This window comes from Lepeophtheirus salmonis, chromosome 13 (genome assembly GCF_016086655.4).
Source record: "Lepeophtheirus salmonis chromosome 13, UVic_Lsal_1.4, whole genome shotgun sequence".
NCBI lineage: Eukaryota > Metazoa > Arthropoda > Copepoda > Siphonostomatoida > Caligidae > Lepeophtheirus > Lepeophtheirus salmonis.
The window spans coordinates 41,579,300-41,598,271 of NC_052143.2; the positions used below are offsets into that span (position 1 = coordinate 41,579,300).

At 30.5% G+C, this 18,972-nt stretch overlaps 1 protein-coding gene across 2 annotated transcripts in view; it reads left to right on the forward strand.

Moving 5' to 3' along the window:
• Positions 1-10,298, forward strand: part of LOC121127800 (uncharacterized) — a 134,781-nt gene extending 124,483 nt beyond the window's left edge. For both annotated transcript variants that reach the window (XM_040723318.2, XM_071892931.1), the window contains 3 exons: positions 9,022-9,287; positions 9,346-9,492; positions 9,562-10,298. In XM_040723318.2, the coding sequence (XP_040579252.1) occupies positions 9,022-9,287; positions 9,346-9,492; positions 9,562-9,786 (638 nt within the window). In that variant the 3' untranslated portion in view covers positions 9,787-10,298. The remainder of the gene's footprint in view (positions 1-9,021; positions 9,288-9,345; positions 9,493-9,561) is intronic.
• The last annotated feature ends 8,674 nt before the right edge of the window (positions 10,299-18,972 follow it).

Sequence of the window (18,972 nt, forward strand, 5' to 3'; positions counted from 1 at the left end):
TTATTATTCAAATAGCTATTAATTGTTGAGAACGGTCTACAGCTTAACAAGAGATCATTCGAATTCTACTAATTAAAGTTCAGAACTCTGATAAGACGAAATGAAAAAGAAATATCTATATAATATAAATGTTATATTTTATATAAATTTTCTAATAAATGCTATTTAACAGATGACAAAAATACATGCGAGTTGTTAATATTTTGTACTGAAGTCAATCAGCTTTAAGAAATTGTTTGATGTCTAATACATTAGGAAAGGTAACCAACGGTCCTCTGTTGCCGAGAACATTTCTTCATTTTTGAAACGCATGAAATGTTTCGTTTTATATGGTTGACAGATCAGCACCATGTTTTCTAAAAATAAATAAATTATAATTTTCCTTTAGAGGGGTTCTAAATACTTTTTCTTCTTATTTTCTGACTGATATCCCCGTTTTTTACGATTGATATTTCATTTTTTGCAACACTAATATGAGATGACTTTTTTTGTGGAAAATAAATTATGAACCTTTTCATTTTTCCCAAAAAAACTAAAAAACTTTTTTTTATATAAAAATATGTAATCTTTTTTTCTTATGTTTTTCATGACTTTTCAAAGTATTTTTTCTAGACTTTGTCAATATTTAATTTAGTAACTATTTTTTTTTCAAGGTAATATTTTATCTATTTCTAAAAAAGTCATCTTTATTAAGAAAGTATATATATTTAAAAAGAAAAGAAAAGACTATCCAAATTCGTCTACTTATCGGGGCACGTGTTCTTTTTAGGGGAAATTAATCTAATTTATTTCATTACATCAATTAAATATATTTAAAAGGAAATTATTAACTAATACACGAGCTATTGAAGAACATCTCCTCTTCATTTATGTAATAATGTACATATAATTAAAATATGAATTACCTACTAACTTTTTAACTAAGATATTCAAATTTCAAGTAAATCAAAAATCTCGAGGAATAAAAAGAAATTATATAATTTTTATCTTTAAAAAAGAAATGGAATATAAATACCTAATTAGACGCAAGGGAATTTTCCTTAAACTATTTTGCCTCAAGAATATTTCACTTATAAGTATATGAGATCTATATGTCATTTTTGGTTAAGATTGATGTTTCTTTCGAATTTTTTAATCAAAATATTTAATATGTATAGCTATAAAACGCATTAAATGATTGTTTTTATTGGAAAACAATGCAATCAAGTTTCAATGCATACACCAAAAAAAAAATTTACTTTGCAATGAATTCAAACCAGGGACAATGTAGGTAATAAGAAACTCAAAAATAAATAAACAGAGCAACTATTCGAATAGAAGAATTTCAAATTACTTTTCCGCTAGCAATCATGATTGGATATTATGGATCATTCATGTTAAAAAAGACTCAAGGATTGACGAGTTATAAGTCAAGAGCATAATTGAATCATTACTCCAAAAGAAAACAAACAATTAATGCATTTTCTGAATCAAAATATTTCATATTTTGATTCAGAAAATCCCAAATAAAACATCAATTTCAAACCAAAATAAACAATAACATCATGAATTTATATATTAAAGCAAAATATTCATGAAACAAAATGGCTTTAAGGCAAAATGTTCGGAGGCAAAATTACCGGTACCACCTATTTTACCTATTATCTACTAATGTTGGATTTCGGTTTGAAAAGCCTTGACCGGTATGAAACTGTTTTGATTTTTAGTAGGCCAAACTCATTCGGTCCTTTCATGAAGTTCGGTCCGGACTGACGTCAAAGAAAAAGGTGATCGAGATCGGTCCCAAAAAAAAAGGAAAAAAATTGGTTCCGATCGGTCAATCATAAAAATCGGCCTAAATCGGTATCATTTAAAATTCGGTCGATACTATTCAGTTTTAAAAAATAGAGAGTGATTATGTAAAGAAGAATATGAGGCCCTCGCAGTTGACCAAAACATTCAAGTTGTAGTAGTAAAAAATAGGTATGTTAGCAGTGTAAAGGGCACTTTAAATATTTTTTATGCATTCAATGTAATTTACATTTTTCTCTATTGAAATCTTCAGTTTTACTTTACGTCCACCGTGCTTTTTATTACTAATGACATAGAATTTGATTGGTTACTTGTATTGTCAAAATCTGTCTGTCATACCTAGTAGTCGGTACGATACATTAAATTAAAAAAATTGCAATAATGATGTCATACAGCATGATTGGTTGCAAGTTTTGCCAAAATCTATCAGTCTTCCGCAGCAATGGGTACGATACATCAAATTGAAAATTCTAAGAAGCCCGATTCCATGATGGTCTAACCTTGTATTTCTATTAACCTTGATTATTTATAAGTATCGCACTTTCAGATTGTATTTTTATGATGGATTTTGTACCAACAAACATGTTAAACACTTAAATGTTTAATCAACCAAACCTCAATATTAGAAATTGAAAAAATAGGCGTAAAAAGTTATTAGCACATTGAAATAACTTTATTAATATGTCAAAATTAATGCATTTTTATTAAATAGTTGATGTGATATTTGACTTCATTAATTAGTTATTAGATCCTGATGTTTTAAATACGAGTATGTTTATCTCTCTTGAGTAAATATTGGATTACTTTTATTGATGGATTCTCATACTTTGTCCCAAAAAAGCCTTGGACTGAAACCTGACACCTTGTAGCCCAACTTAGCTTGAAGTCCGATATTTTCTATACCAATCCACCTCTAGTCTAGACCGATTCTTTTTTGATTGTTGATGAAGTCGGTTGTACTTCAATGTGGTGACCATGGACTTACAATAACGATGTCTTATGAAGTTAAATGTATTATATAAGTAGGTCAACTCATATATCAAGAGTAAGGAAAGAAAATAAGCTCATAAAATGAGATTAAAAAAATGGATTAACCATTTGGAAACGGTTTAATTTTGGTCAAGAGTCTAAAATCGCGGTTTGGACCGAAATATCAGTCCAACTTTTGCATGAACGCTGTTTACTTTCATTACCCTGTAAAAAAAAAGTGAGAGAGAGTCCACCCTACAATTCCCTGAATGATACTATAATTTAATGTAAAATATTTACACTACTCTTCCATCAAAAAAAGAGGAGAGTATCATAGCGGCCAAAATTGATTTGCTTGAATTCAAGTATAATCATATAATTAAGTAAGAGTATGATGTTCTGACTACCACTAGGTTTCGTAATTGTAATTTATTTAAATAAGTGGTTCCCAAACTATGGTAATTGTGTTCCCCTTAGTTGTACATGGAGGATCGTTGTAAAAAGATTAAGCATTCACTATTGTATATTCAGTTTGATCATAATGGTAGAGCTACTTGAAGATCTTGATATTTTTATTCGGTCCAAATCGGTTTAGAAAAACTCCATAAGAGCCAACCAGTGGAAAAGTTCGGTCTCGGACAGACCCAGCACTAGTACCTACCTCCTACCTTTATATATTATGTACATATGTAAGTAAAGTATATATTTAAAGTATGTGCAGTAATAAAACTTTAAAAAAAAATTATTATTTTTGTTACTTTTCTAATATATGTATAAAGTTAAGATTAAAATAAACAACTTTTAAAATCTAATTAAATTTTATTTCATAATCTCTAAATAAGTAGTCTTTTTGTGAAGCCAATCCTTTGATGAAAATATTTATTCATATAAACTATATTTTAATAAATCAGGGACTCTCAATATTTTTGTAAGGGAATAGCATAAAATCATTTTCGTCTCTAGATTTCACTTTTTCAACTTTATATTCTTATAATTGTAATGGTAATTTAAAAAAAAAAAAAAAAAACGTGATTTTTTTTTTGTTTGCTGTCAATTTTCTACTTCTCAGATTTAGTCCCTTAGGTAGTAGTGTTCTGAATGTTGATCGGTTGCACTAAAATGAGCTTTTGTTAAGTTCTAAACAATTTTTATTCACTTATAAATCGGGCCAACCGTTATTATTATGCAAATTTTAGGAGATTAAGAGACATTTTTTCCCATGAGCAATGTTGTAAAACATAATTGGGTGACGTAATTTTATTACCAGTAGATCACAATGATTGGTTATTATTGTTATAATAACATTGGAATAACCATGCAATGCGACTGTCTATGAAGATGTAACTCCAAGTACTAATCATGATCATTAAAGATTCTACGTTCGATATGGATTTTTTTTTAAACAATGATTAAGTACTTAAGATACTATTTAAGATTAAGTACTCAAAGCTTGTTCGGATCTCAGACAATACACATTTACATATAGCGTACCCAAGTACATCTTATACATATCCAAAAGCCGTTTTATGTTAGTTAAACAATCCAATAAGCTTTTTTAGATCCAGAATATCCCTATGATTTTTTTAAGATCAAAAAAGTTTGAGTACCCTAATCCGGTTTGGGTCTCATATCTTTTCTTATATTTTAATATACCGTACAAAGATACTTTGGATCTTGGTCCTAGATCCGTCTTATTTCTACCCACAATATTAATAGTATTGCTAGAGATTGAGGGAAGCCACGCCTCGCTATCCTTTACTCCTCCAGATTTATTTTATGATCTTTACGGAAGAGCTTCGGTTATCATTTTTTTTTAGAACAGAGTAGTAGACAAGGGTAATTGAGCTTCGAACTCAGATAAAACCAATGTTTAACCAGGATATTTGATACTTAAGAGTAATTAACAGTAATATAGCCTTAATTACAAAAAAAAAACACACAACTGAAGAATAAAACAATGCATTAACGTACCTAAGCTACTGCTGAGTGATGAACAAAGTTGTCGTAACAGGATAACGGCTCTTTAAATTTCAGCTCCCTTACTTTTGAGCTAGAGTGCAAGAAACAAAAAAAAATTATCGCTACTTTTAAAAAAATCGGAAAACTAACATATTTACATGCAATTTTTTGAAGACAAAGGTTAAGGCATAAATGAGAGTTGAGTATAAGAGAATAAATACTTCACAAACACAAAAATACATTGTAATTTGTTGTCAGCTGTCGATGTATCTTCTTTATTTTTCCATATCAGTGTTCTTAACGTTGATGCATTGAAATAGAATTAGCTCCTTTTAAGATGTGAATAATTATCAACCATATTCGTATACTAATTGTATTGCTGGAAAGAATTGGCTAACTAATTTCCGATTTTGGACTTTTTCCCCGTTTCTTTTCGGGAAAAAAAATGTTGCGATGCAATAAAGGTAATGAAGTGTAAAATCTTTTTAATTCGCATAGTCATAAGTGGAACAATTATTGATTAATTTCCCCCAACCTGCTTAAAAAATGAAATTTGGAATTTTTCACGATTAAGTAGATAATCTATATATATATGTAATAGATTTTGAGTTTGTGTGCATCCTTCATGGGTGCCCAGACCGTTGGACCTAGGAGACTGAAACTTTGCATTGGTGCCTCTTTTGAACGTTGTTCAGATTGATTTTTTTAAGGGGGGGGGGATCATATAGGGTGGCTTATTCTATATCCAAAACACAAACAAAAACTGTTTTTGGAATTCAATGAGACTAAATATGGAGATGAATTATAAATCAAAGAGTGGCTGGCCCCTCAAGGAACAACTATATCAATAAGAATGTTTTTTAAATATTTTCAAAACCAAAAAAGTTATGGTCTAAAAAAGAAATCGGTAAAAATCGCAATTTCGTTTTTTTTAGGTACAAAAAAATGCATTTCCAATAGAATATTGGATTGGTAGATAAAATAAAATTTCAATAATTTTCATTTGTTCCTCTTTTTTCTATCAAACGTCTGTTTTCAATTTTTGAGAAGAAATGCCACAAAGCGATGAATTTGGAGATAAAATTTTATACCTTGACTTTACACTTACAATTTCCCAAACATTTTATTACATAACTTTTGCAATATTTGCACACTTGAACCAGTTATCGAGGCTTACTTTTTTGACGACATTATTGTTCCTAACTTTTTTGTTTTTGCCATTACAAAAAAAGTTTTTTTGCATTTTTCTTTTCGAGTTTTGATTTGCCAATTTTTGAACAAAATAAAAGATTGATTGATCGTCTACACAATTTTTTTTAAATTCATAATAATACATTTTATATTATATACATGCACTATATTATAATTTTAGCCAACACCAAAGGGTCTAAACATTAAGAAGAAATAAAATTAAGCATTGTTAATGTGATTTCCCGCTCCCAAATTGCCCTGAGCAAGTCCGTGTAACACTTAGCTAGTATGTAATATAAAATATAATGTAAATTTATTGGTTCTAACTCAGTCTTTCTTAGACATTTAGTAGTTTATAATTGATATGTTTGTAGTAATATACATATATAAGCCTGAATCTAATTTTGCATTCTCCAAACATAAGAATAGGTATGAAAAAACCAATCTATGTTATAGTTTTTTTTTACTCATAGATTCGTAACTCATACATCAAATAATATTTTTTATTATGAGGCTATTCTTATCTGTATAGACTTGTTGTGAAGTGATGTGGGAATTAATAGGATGTGGCTGAATAGTTTTGTTTCTTAGTATTTTCGAAAGTAAATACTTATCTTTTCTCCATTGTTGCATATCTACATCTTTGTATGAATGTTGTTAAATATAACTTAATATCTGCTATATACATATGTATGCAAGGCGGGTTTTACTGTGAGTGGAGCCTAAAACAAAATTATATATATATATCCAGGGCTTTTTAAAAAAATTCTTTCGCAAGATGTCCATTCTGATTCATCACAGATGACGTCACTTTATCAATTAACTAATGCAATATTTTCTTTCTTTCGGAGAATTTCCTTGTGAATACGATTAAAAAAAGTGAATCCATTTAGGTTAGGAAGTTATTTATAAAATCATTCATAATGGCGTCAGTGCTAGTGATGTATGGGTCCTTATTTAGAGCCGTAGTCTAGTCCTCTCCCACTTGTCGGTCCTTAAAGAAGGTAAAATCGATCCCTTGAGGACGTCATTGAGGTTTATTGAGGATATGAATAGTCCTAAGATTGTACTGGATTGAATAAATAAGGTCAGGCACATCAATACTCATTGCCCCAAGTTGAAAATAATTATTCTTGTAGCCAAGTAAATTGGGGCTAAAATTCATAATGCATTCATTAAGTTATTATAATATTATATCACAAGAGAATGCCTGGTCCTTGTTGTTACATCATATCAAGTTTCATAGGACTGAAATGGATTATAAAGCCATAATCAGAGGCTTATTTAAATTATTCAAACTATATTATTCCTTATTTCCATATTATATAATAAATTAATTAGACTTGACCTTCATTATGTGACATTGAATACGGAATAGTTATATTTAATAAAGAATTATTATAAGAACTAAGCATGATCATGTAATTACACTAATTACTTGTTAGATTGCTTCAATCAATATATTATATCTAGCTTTGATTCTAAGTAGATTACATGATTTTAATTATTTTTATAGAATTTCACTAACTCTGAGTAATTAATATTTATAGTTTGTATAACATCTGCTTTTCTTTTTCAAGCTCCAAAAAATGTATTTATTTATTTTTAAGCCAAGTACGATTAATGAAGTTTATATAATATGAAATTACAAATTATGGATATTTTTATGTAAAATCCCTATTTCCGTTTTACGTAAAAGGAATTATCCTATTTTCGTAGTATTCAGCTTTTTAGTATTAGACCAACGGCTTAGAAAAGGCTTTAGCAGCATATAAATGAGTGTTTTAAAAAACCAATTTATTTTTAATGAACAATACGTTCTTGATTTATTTTGTTCCGTTATGTAACTTATTTTAAATTATGTTTATATCCATCAAATATTTAAAGTGCTTCCTTTGAAGGATAGAGTGCAAGGAATAATTTTGTGAGGATTTGTTTTAATTAATAAGTTTAATATAAATTGATTAATTAGCATAAACTTTTGTAAAAATGATCAAATTGTAATATAAATAATTTAAAAGAGCGTTTGTTCAATATAGTCCCCCTTTGCCCAGATTACATGAGGAGACGAAGAGGGAGCATGGACAGTTTTTCAAAGATACTGGCCCATTCCTAGATGAGGGATCGCTTCAGGTTGTCTTTGGGGGGTTGCCTGAAGGATGGATCACATCTGAAAGTCAATGGGTGATCGAAGGCCACATATTTTTTTTCATAAAGCCTTTGAAATTTGTTTTTCAACAGTCCTGCACACTTTTTGCGATGTGAAGAGGTGCTCCGTCTTGGCGGAAGTTGTAAGGGGCATCATCATATGTGCTCTGAAGCTATGGAAGCATCTTATCGAAAAAATTGACTTTTTAACGTGTTGGTTGATCTCACACCCTCCTCAATGAAAATGACGGGACATAATACATGCCCAGACCATAACACTGGGCGGCGAGTTCTGGCACCTAGGGATGACACGGTACTCCTAAGTGATGTTATCAATGGGCATGCATAAAAAACAGTTTTTTTGGACGTTGTGGATGGACTCAACGGTGAAAAAGTTTAGCCGTTCTGCATCTGCTCAAATGCATCTTCTTCTCCACCATGTAATCCAAGAAAAGAATGGCTATTTCCAGAGCATTCGTCCGCTCAAGAAATACTTGGCATACTCCTGCTCAGTTACTAATTTTGTGAGCGCGCTCTCGCTCTAGAATTTTGAGCGCTGCTCACTAATGGTTTGGTTATTTCGAAGAATTTTTTTTTTTTTAAATTATTTGTAATAACTATATATGACAATTTGATCATTTTCACAAAAGTTTATGCTAATTCATAAATTTATATTGAATTTAAAAACTAAAACATATCGTCACGAACTTATTCCTCAACCTGTAAAGGTACATAGATAGTTCATTATAAAATGGATGGATTATTTTCATTGTCATTCAAGTACATACTTACTTATACATAAGTAGATAAGACTTAAAGACTCCTTTAAAAGCAATTTGTCTTATTGATTCATTTTTAAATAGATATATTAATAATTATTATTTTTGTTGTTGCTGTGTTGGAACCTTTGGAATGTAGAATATATATTAAAATATCTTATTAAATATAAAACTTATTTTTTAGGTGCTCTATTAGATTCTGCTTTGGTGGATGACACCCTCAAATCCCCTCCAGATGCCCGTCCTCCAAAGCCACCTCGATTGATTGAATCAAATAAAAGTGACGGAAGGTTTATTGGGTTTTCGAACCCGTGTGGACCAGGAAGTAGTACCAATGTTCTTCTTCATTCTTCTTCGAAAAGTGTGGAAGACAAAGTATTGCTACGGCTTAGAAAGGAGATACAGGATCTAAAAACAAAGTTTTCAGATTCTCGAGAACAATGGAATCAGGTGGGTTCATCTTCATTGTAGTTATCCTGCTAATTAATTATTATTATAAACACAATAGGAAAAAAGTCAACTCATTGAGAACAAAATACTAAGTCAATTTGAAGATCCAGAGTTTCAGGTACTAGAAGCGGAGAGGATTCGTCTCTCATTACTCGAGGAGAAAATTAAGGAGGTCTTATCCATGCTCCGAGCACTCAACTCTATGGTAAGCAAACGTATATATGTATATATAATATTCAACCTCAGATTAACTTATTTTTATTTCATTTCTCAGAACATCTCTCCCTCATCACTGGGTAAACTTGTTCTAGACGCAGTAGAACATAGTATTGATCCAAATGATGGTGAAATCCAAGTTTTCAAGTTCCTCAATCACTTGTATCATGGAACGCGAGACTATGAGCGTGTCTCTGGAGAGAATATGATTCAAAAAGCTCTGGATGCCATAGATAAAGAAAATCAAGAAACAGGCCGCACAATAGACGAATCCCATGAATAATTAATGTCTTTAACTATTTTTAAATATTACGCCTCTTCTTTCAGTGTTATCTAATAGTTAAATATATGAAAATTGCTGGAATCTCACTGATATAATACTATATATTCTAATAGATATATCTCTAGTGTTCTTTGCCACCTGATAAAGTTTAAATTATCAAATTTAAATAACAAGAGTACATATCCTCGTCTTTTTTTTAATATAAGTTCACTTGGATTACACCAATTTTTACATCTCTACTAATATAATAATTATAAATATTGCAAAAATAAATAATATCCTTCTAGTCACTAACTTGATTGAATTATGCAAAATTTTCACTACCAAAGTTCGTTAATAATGCCTATATGAATATTTTTCTATTTTTGTACAATTAACTGCCAGTTGAAAATTCCTTATTTCCACCTACCCCACACTATTTGTGCCATCATCAACTTAATAAGATATAGTTTATTATTTTTTCTTCCAAATCATTCTAATTTGAAATACATTTATGTAGTTGCTGTCTTTTATACCTGTCTTTTATTGATATCTATAATATAACATGTATTATGCCAAAATGGAGGATCTCAAAAAAGTACAAAATGAACTTTTTGTATTTGATATCACCCGTTTAATGAAATTAATTAGACCAATTTATTTAGCTAGGTCTATTAATAAAAAGAAGGGTCCTTTAAATCAAATAGCAATATAATTCACTTACAATTCTATAAAGATACTTTTTTAATGATATAGTAAAAATACAGTCGAATACTTCACCAACATACAATTTTACAATGTATTTTTTTTTGTAAACTATCAATTTGTGTTCTGAACATTGATAAGTAGAATTTTCCTTTTATAAAGTTAAGTTGTAAATAATTTCCAGCAATTTAATTAATTCCATAATGAGGAAGAAGGTGCATTTTTTATGTTTTGTTTTTTTAAGAAAGGTTGCAAAATACAATAAAAATTACAACATTTATGTTTTAAATGAAATTGGAGCTACATACTACCATAATGGATAGGCAAAATGCAGAGAAAAATAACAGTTTTAGGATTATAAAAAAAACGTTCTTCTTAACTCATTCTATAATAGATTTTCATTATGTTACCATATCTCTCTCTCTCTCAATGAAATATGAATTCCAGCCTAATTCTGGTGTACATTTCTTGAAAATGTATACATAAAATAATACTATTTACGTTGAAATAACATTTAACAATATTTTCACTGAACTAATGCTACATTGTGAAGGTTCTCTTCTTTATAGCAGTTTTTATATTTTATGGCAGATCTTATTTTCTCCCTCCAAAATTATATATAAGGTAGTTGACGTTAAAAACGTTGTAAATCAGTATTACAATAAGTCTCGCTTCCGCCTTCTCCTTACCCTATATGAAATACTCCCACTCAAGGTTAATATAAATCCAAGGTTAGACCATCATGTAATCGGACTTGCTAGAATTTTCAATCTGATGTATTGTACCGACTTCTTCTGGGCAAGACAGGTATATTTTGACGGATCACGCAACCACTCATAGTCTATGACGTCACTAGAATTCTCCATTTAATGTATAGTACTGACTATTGGGGAGGAAAAACAGATTCACTATGACGTCAATATTAAATGTGTGGTAGAAGTCAAGCATCATGCATTATGGTATAACCTTGTATTTCTATTAACCTTGCGTCCCACTAACATATTAGTGACAGTATCATGAAAAAAGATAGCAAAATTTGAAATATATTTTTCTTTTTATATGAAGATTTTTTTTTAATGTATGGTTAATTAAATTTTGTAAACTATATTCTGAAGGGAATTTATCATAGAGAGGGGCCATCTAATTTTAGGTTAACGAAAGAAGTTTTCTTAAATTTAGTTTAGCATAAAAATAATTCCTAAATAAGATGGAAATTCCCCTGCAAAGAAAAGATACTTTATTAAAAGGGACTGCTTTTGTAAATAGGGGCGGTAAAGCTTAGACCTGGCCTTTCTGAGAAAGTTGTACCACTCAGCTAGTGATGGTTGTTACATGTGTGACAATAATATGCTATTTATAGTACTGGGCTTGACATATTATAATATTATATTTAGATGTACCGGAGGGGTAATGCCATACTATAAGAATACTATGGCAAATTGAGATTTGAATCCGTTCTTACAGCTCCATTACGAGAAAAATAAATTATACCGTCGATAATGTAAATCATCAAATTTCTGAGATAGGAATTTGTTCTTCACAAAGCAAGGGAAGAATGAAAATATGATATTATAACACGTCATAAATTTTCAGAGCAAACCCATTCCCCCATCCCAAACAAAAATCATGTACCAAGGTGAATTGCCCAAAACGACATTATTTTTGCCCTTGCTTCTTTTTGTTAGTTACCAGAATTACAGCAAAAGTTACAGATCGATTTCCATCAAAACTTGTTATAAAGATAATTATTAATGGTCACAATAAGAGGCCATTAAATTGTCAAAGGTCAAGGTAACACAAAAGAAGTGTTACAATCATTTGATTTCAGCCATGTATGTCCCGTTCTGTTCGATAACTTGTTGCCAAGTAGAATCCAACTTCATAATGTCCTTTTTGTAGAAAGAAAAAATTCGGACAACCAATTTTCAAAGGCCTGTTATTGGCCATAAACAGGAACAAGTAGTAGTCACTTGGTTCCAGGTCTGTACTGTAGGGCTGATGTATAAGAATTTCGATCTTCTGGAGTTTTCTTGTGCGTCATCAAAGATGTATGCGGCTTAGTTTTGTTTTGATGAAACACGATTTCTCTCCTATTCACCAATTCTTTTGGTCCAGCCTTCAGCAAATGATTCAAAACGGTTTTATGATCGATGATAAGCTCCTGGGCAATGCTATGCCTGCTAAAATGACGGTTTATCTTGATATTCTCCATAACTTTATAGATCTTTTCTACGACAGGCCTGCCAGTGTGTGGTGCATCATTCAACTCCAATACACCAAAACGAAATCACTAAAAACCCCTGTTTTGCAACGCACACCGAAAGAGTATTAGCACCTTTTCCCCTTTCAGGTTGTTAAAATGTAAAATATGTCAAATTTCTTCAATTGATACCTCCATACTTGATGCACGATAATTCACGACTGAATCGACAAAGTGCAATACCATGGGAAAGAAGTTTGTAGTATATACACACACCTTTACAACTACTTATCGTATGATCCGATGTTACTAATAATGAACAAGATATACTAAGTTTAAAAAAAAGGCGGGAAATACAGAATTATTTTTTCCCCAATCTATTATAAACTTTAAAAAAAAACTTCTTGAAAACTAGCGGTAGTACCGAATTAATTAGGCGTCGACTAATAAACAAAATTCCTGTAATAATAAAGAAGATAACTATTCAACAAATATATAGTGTTACTTGAACTTTATCATAAGCGCACTCACACGTAGCTACTCAATACTTGTATGTTCTCTCTACAAGAATAATATTAACAGGTTGAGGGAAAAAAATAATATAACGTGATTCACCATTGAGTATAAGGGTCCCCATCTGTTCTAGAACTCTACCTAGATGAACGATAGCTACATACGCTTGTTGTTCAAAATTATTCCTAAACTAATTTTTAAGATATACTAAAAAAAATGACTATACATAATCCGAACATACATTCATTCATCCATACAAACTTTGTTTTATTAATATAGATAATTTAATGTTAATGTGTGGGAATTAGTTTTTGAATTCTTAGGAATGATGTTATTGAAGAAGTTGCTAATAAATTCAAAATATAATCCTGATTACACAAGTGCTAAGCCTTTAAGCTCTACAATAGTTACATATTTACACATTTCTATGATTACATCTATGAGTATGTACGTGTTTAAAAAAGGTTTTTTTTTAGTTCGTTTAAGTACATTATTCCCATTTATGTATACATCCATTTGTGTCACTTTTGTAGTCTACATTAGAATATGCATTCGGTCTGATACTTTATAGATAAATAAGTATGTATATACCAATTGATTTAAGACTTTTAAAACTTATGTACATATATTGCCGCAGAGATTACAAATTCGTCTAATAATAATAGAAAGAACATTTTTTTCTGGAGGAATCTACATTTTTATTCACTAGAAAAACTCATTTGAGGAAACTTTCAAAGGAAAAAATTGAAAAAAAAAACCAAGCAAACATATGTTGGCTACGCTTCTACCAAATTTAATTACTATGTTCAGATTGATATTGTCTTAGAGATTGAAATTTTTCATTCTCTATGGCAAAGTGGGGGTCGTTGTACCCAACAAAGGGCTCACAAGATGATATAATTTATATTTAGAAAATGTTTGATTATTTCGATGTTGTATTTCATATATTTTTAAATATAATAGGCTTAGGAAAAAGTAATTTCGTATTTTTCACTTTATTTCTATCTTTTATAAGAAGTGTTACTATTATTTGATTTAAGCAAAGTATGCCCTGTTCTGTTTGATAAGTTGTTGCCAACGATAATCCAACGTCATAATACCCTTTTCGTAGAAACCCTTGTCCCTATTAGCAAAAAAATCGGACAACCAATTTTCACTGGCCTTGGACGGGAACAGGTAGTAGTCACCTGTTGCCAGGTCCGGCCTGTAGGGTGGATGCATAAGAGCTTCCCATCTGAGTTCCCAGAGCTTATGGCGCGTCATTAAAGATGTGTTCGGCCTGGCGTTATCCTGATTATGTCTTTTTGTCTCCAATTCACCAATGATGGCCGATTCTATTCGATCGCTAGTATCAAACGGTCGAAATGTTCACAGTAGAGAGCAAAATTGAAAAAAATCTTAGCTTATTTTTTTAAAGTTAGTCGTGTAATGAAAAAAAAAGAGTTGACTTCTTAAGATTTTGCGTTAAATTCAATTTCTTCTTCTTTTTTGAATGACTGAAAAGTTTCTCAGATGATAAAAAAGAAGAATTTATGAGTAAATATATGGAATACAGATAGGAAAAACACGCTTGTTCAAATTGAGTTTGTATTACTACAAAACGCCTTTTGGGATAGCCAACTCTCCCTAAAGCCATAGAAACCCTACTTTAATTCAGCACCCTGTGTAACATATACACCTAAAACTGGGGTATATTTCCATTTATTAAAATCACAAATATATGTTACAACAAGAAGTTACAAAACCAAATTAAGACCTTTAGTTAGTCTATTGCAATAACAGTGCCGATTTAAAAACACGTCATTGAAATAGCCAGTCTTTTTAACGGCATCAATGGAAAGCAAGATTTCTTCTTTTTCCCAATTTTTATTCAGTTGAATTTTTCGAACTTCTCTCCTTACAGTATTCAGAGCATCGTAAGTGAATTTTATTTCCGCACAGTTTGCATGTTGCATTTTCCACTATTCCCATGTCCTTCAGATGCATCCTTATAGGGAATATGCTATGTCATTAAGTCAATTATGGTTAATATAGATACCCTTTTGTTTTTAAAAAGTATTTACAACAATGGGCGTCCGTGGGATGATATATATTTTATTTTTTTGGGGAGGGGGCTTGGTTTTTGGAATTTTTTTTTTTTTTTGAAAAAAAACTTCAAAAATAACGAGCTGTTTTCAAATAAAATTTTTTTTTTTTTAACTTATAATAAAAAAATTTTTTTAAATAAAAATTCAAATATAAAATTTTTTGGAAAAAAATTCCAAAAAATTTAAAGCTATCGACAGAAAATTAAACAGTAGCTCATGGACAACGCACTCTGGAAAAATTATTCGCTTGAATGCAATGTGTGTATGTTCGCGCCCAGGTGATTTCTAAAGAAATATACTTTATTTATATGGATTTCACCGAAAAGATTCCTTGGTTAGATAGAATAAATGTAACACTATAATGTTTACTTATACTTAATCAGATGAACTCCATCTAACCAATTAAAGTAACATTTAAAATTTTAAAAAAGTTAAATTTTTTGGAATAAAATTTCAAAAAATTAAATTTATTTTGAAAAATACATACATACATTATAAAATAAAAAAAAATTTTATGCTTAGATTTATATATTCTACATTAAGCAAGATTTCCATAGCTCTAGTTGGTGAAGATCTGATTATTCTACAAAATAGTAAGCACACTCCTTTGTTCCATATTCCTGTTCCGTAAGTCAAAATCGATTCGACATAGACCTTACGTATCCATTTAGCATATAGTGATATTACACCCCAGTAAGGCCCAATCATTTTACGAGCAGAGAATAAAGCCCTTCTTGACATTGTAATCCAAATCTGCTTTCCAATTCAAACTTCTATCGATGACTAAACCAAGAACCTATTGGCTTACCCATTCTATAATTGTACCGTTTATATTCAATATTGGTGTATGCATTTAGTGAGACCAGGTACATAAAATCGCTTTATTTTTTGTAGTTTTACTAAATCTATTACCAATTTTATCCACAAGCCTGCTTATTTCATTCACATGTTTTTGCATGATAGCACCCATTGTTAACAGATGATTATATCCCAGCTATAAAATTCGAAAATCTAATAGTTAATACTTATCCAGGCTTAGGTAGAACTAAAGAGAATAAAATGGAAAGAGGATACGAGATGGTTGAAATAAAAAGTAAACAAAAGCTATGTATATGAATTATGTTCAGGATTCACGTAACCTCAATCAAAAAATACAGAATATACTAATAAAAATGGAGACCCCACAAATTGCGGTTAAAGTAGACAAAGTTGATCTTCAGAATAAAAGAAGGATAAATTTAAATATTTTATTTAAAAGGGACGAATTCGGGTACAAATATCAGCCTTATAAATCAAATAAAGATTTTTAACTATAATCTTGGATATCTTAACTCATCGCACAAATTTGAATATAAAACCTTTAATTGACCTACATATGTCTATGAAATATTTGCCTATATGGATAAATGAATTTTTAAAAAAGAATTGGGGTTTTCTTCTTTCTTGATTTTTGCCCAGATTGTTTTTATCTTGACGCACCACAAATCTTATTCTGAGATTTTGTATAATTAAATATCATGAAATTTTGAGAACAAGAATATTGTGAGATGGCTTAGCGTTATACTTTTTTTTCAAACCTTTTAATATTTGAATTTTTCCCGTTCTATATTTGAAGTATTGTAGATCGTGTATCACTGCCTGAAAACCAAACTGCTGTCATGGTATCTGCAGCATTAAAAGCAGGAGGTGTAGATCTTAACCAGCGGGTATTTAAAATCAAATGGAAGGAATCTAGCTGGAACAACTAAGGTTCTTATCGGATTACCTATCAACTCTGCAGGCTTCTGTGGAGGGATGAATTTACAAAACTTATTGAGCTGGATGTCATTCAAACATTTCGATCAATAGGTACTTGCGGAGTAGTATTTTTAAGAAAGTATGCGCATTCTCCGATAATTTTCATCGTCAAATGTTAGGATAATAACTTTTGATTCATGAGCAATTTTTAACTCTTTTCAAAACTATTACTTTGTTCTTTTTAGGAAAAGGCTTCAATGGAGTTGGGACGGATCTTTTTGGGTGCTCTTTTGTCAATCTGTCACCTTCATTGAATGAAGGAATATTCAGCATTCTCAAAGGACAAAACCAACTATAGATAGTCCCTACAATCTATTCCTACTGTTGGTTTACTGTATGAAAATGTCGCTGATATGAACGACGCTGAAAAGAAGCTAGCTCAAATAAATACTTAGTCAAATGAATGTTGCTCAAATGAATGCACCCTGCTGATACGATCATGAAAGTAAATGAAAGGTCTCATTATGCGAAAGAGGTTGTGAGTTCGTCCCTTATGAAGTATACAGGGGGAGGAGAACTTGGATTCGATCTGTTGTCCGAAGGAGATCCATGTCATTAAAAAAAGCTCTACGACTTTTTCTTGTATCTACAATGAACCAGTATAATTAGAGGATGAAGGTAATAGATATGATGGAGAGGATTTCATCAAAATCCATTAACCCTTGAAACAGAAAATTACTATAAACATATATAAATATACATATATACCGTACAAACTTGAATGATTATCTCATCCCAGGTGGAAACTTTTTCGAGCTATCGATTGAGTCTCCTCCTAATATATTCTTAGCTTTGCAAAGTTATTAAATTATTATTAAAAGGTTACGATAATTGAATTTCAACTATCCACTGTCCCTGTCTCCAATTTTGAGATAGAAAGATAATATGCAGGTCAACTTATACAATGTACCCCTTTATTTCTTCTTTTTTAATCAGTTCTCGAGCTGAAAGTCCGAAGAACTTGTGCTGAAACAACATTTATTACTACTACTAAGGACAAATAAAGTTTTATATTGGTATTATATTCATTTTTAATTGGCCAAACACCCCTGAGAAGTACTCGCGTCAGGATTTGAAGGAACGGAACGAAGGATTAAATAGAAATCCAATTTATATAAGAACACGTCACAAAAATGGAAGAACCCACCACTCTCGATCGTTACATTCAATTTTAGTTTTCAAAAACATTATCACCACTTTGGTTTACTTTTCTATATTTGAAAAAGTGTTTACAAAACTCAATGTGTAGCATAGGACCATGTGAAGGATGGATTTGCTTGAGTCTATTGATGTTGGTTGACATTTGAACAAAGATTGCTAAAATATTTTTTTGTTTTGAGAAAAAATTGGCGCTTGAGTTTCTACAAAAAATGTGTTGAAAGAAGAATTAATTTTACAATCTTAATTCAAATTTCTATCAAAGCCCTCTAAGGTTCACAAATAAAAAATAATTTGAAAAAAGTATAGATCCACCCAAGGCTAACATAGAGACATAACATGTTTATATCAACCCCTGTAGATGAAATCTACTTTTAAAAATTGAAATAACATAATTTAAAAAAGCTCGGAACTTAACTTGCAAATAATCACTTAACCTCAACCATACATACCAAAGTAAATATAAAGGATCCTTACAGTTTGCAAAATATGATATGTCAATAATATTAAGTATTCATTAGTTATATATCCCGTCATTTCTTTTGTTGCATCATGCAATCTTTCCTTTGAAAAAGAACAGAAAAATAGGCCCAAACTCAGTTGGTAGTTAAAATAATTGTTCGTAGCTTGAAAGGAACTAATTCTATTTCAACCAATCAAAATTTAGAAAACTGATTATAAGGAAACAAACAGAAACATCATAATAATGTCATGATATCGATGGTTCCATGTCAAATTGGAATGACC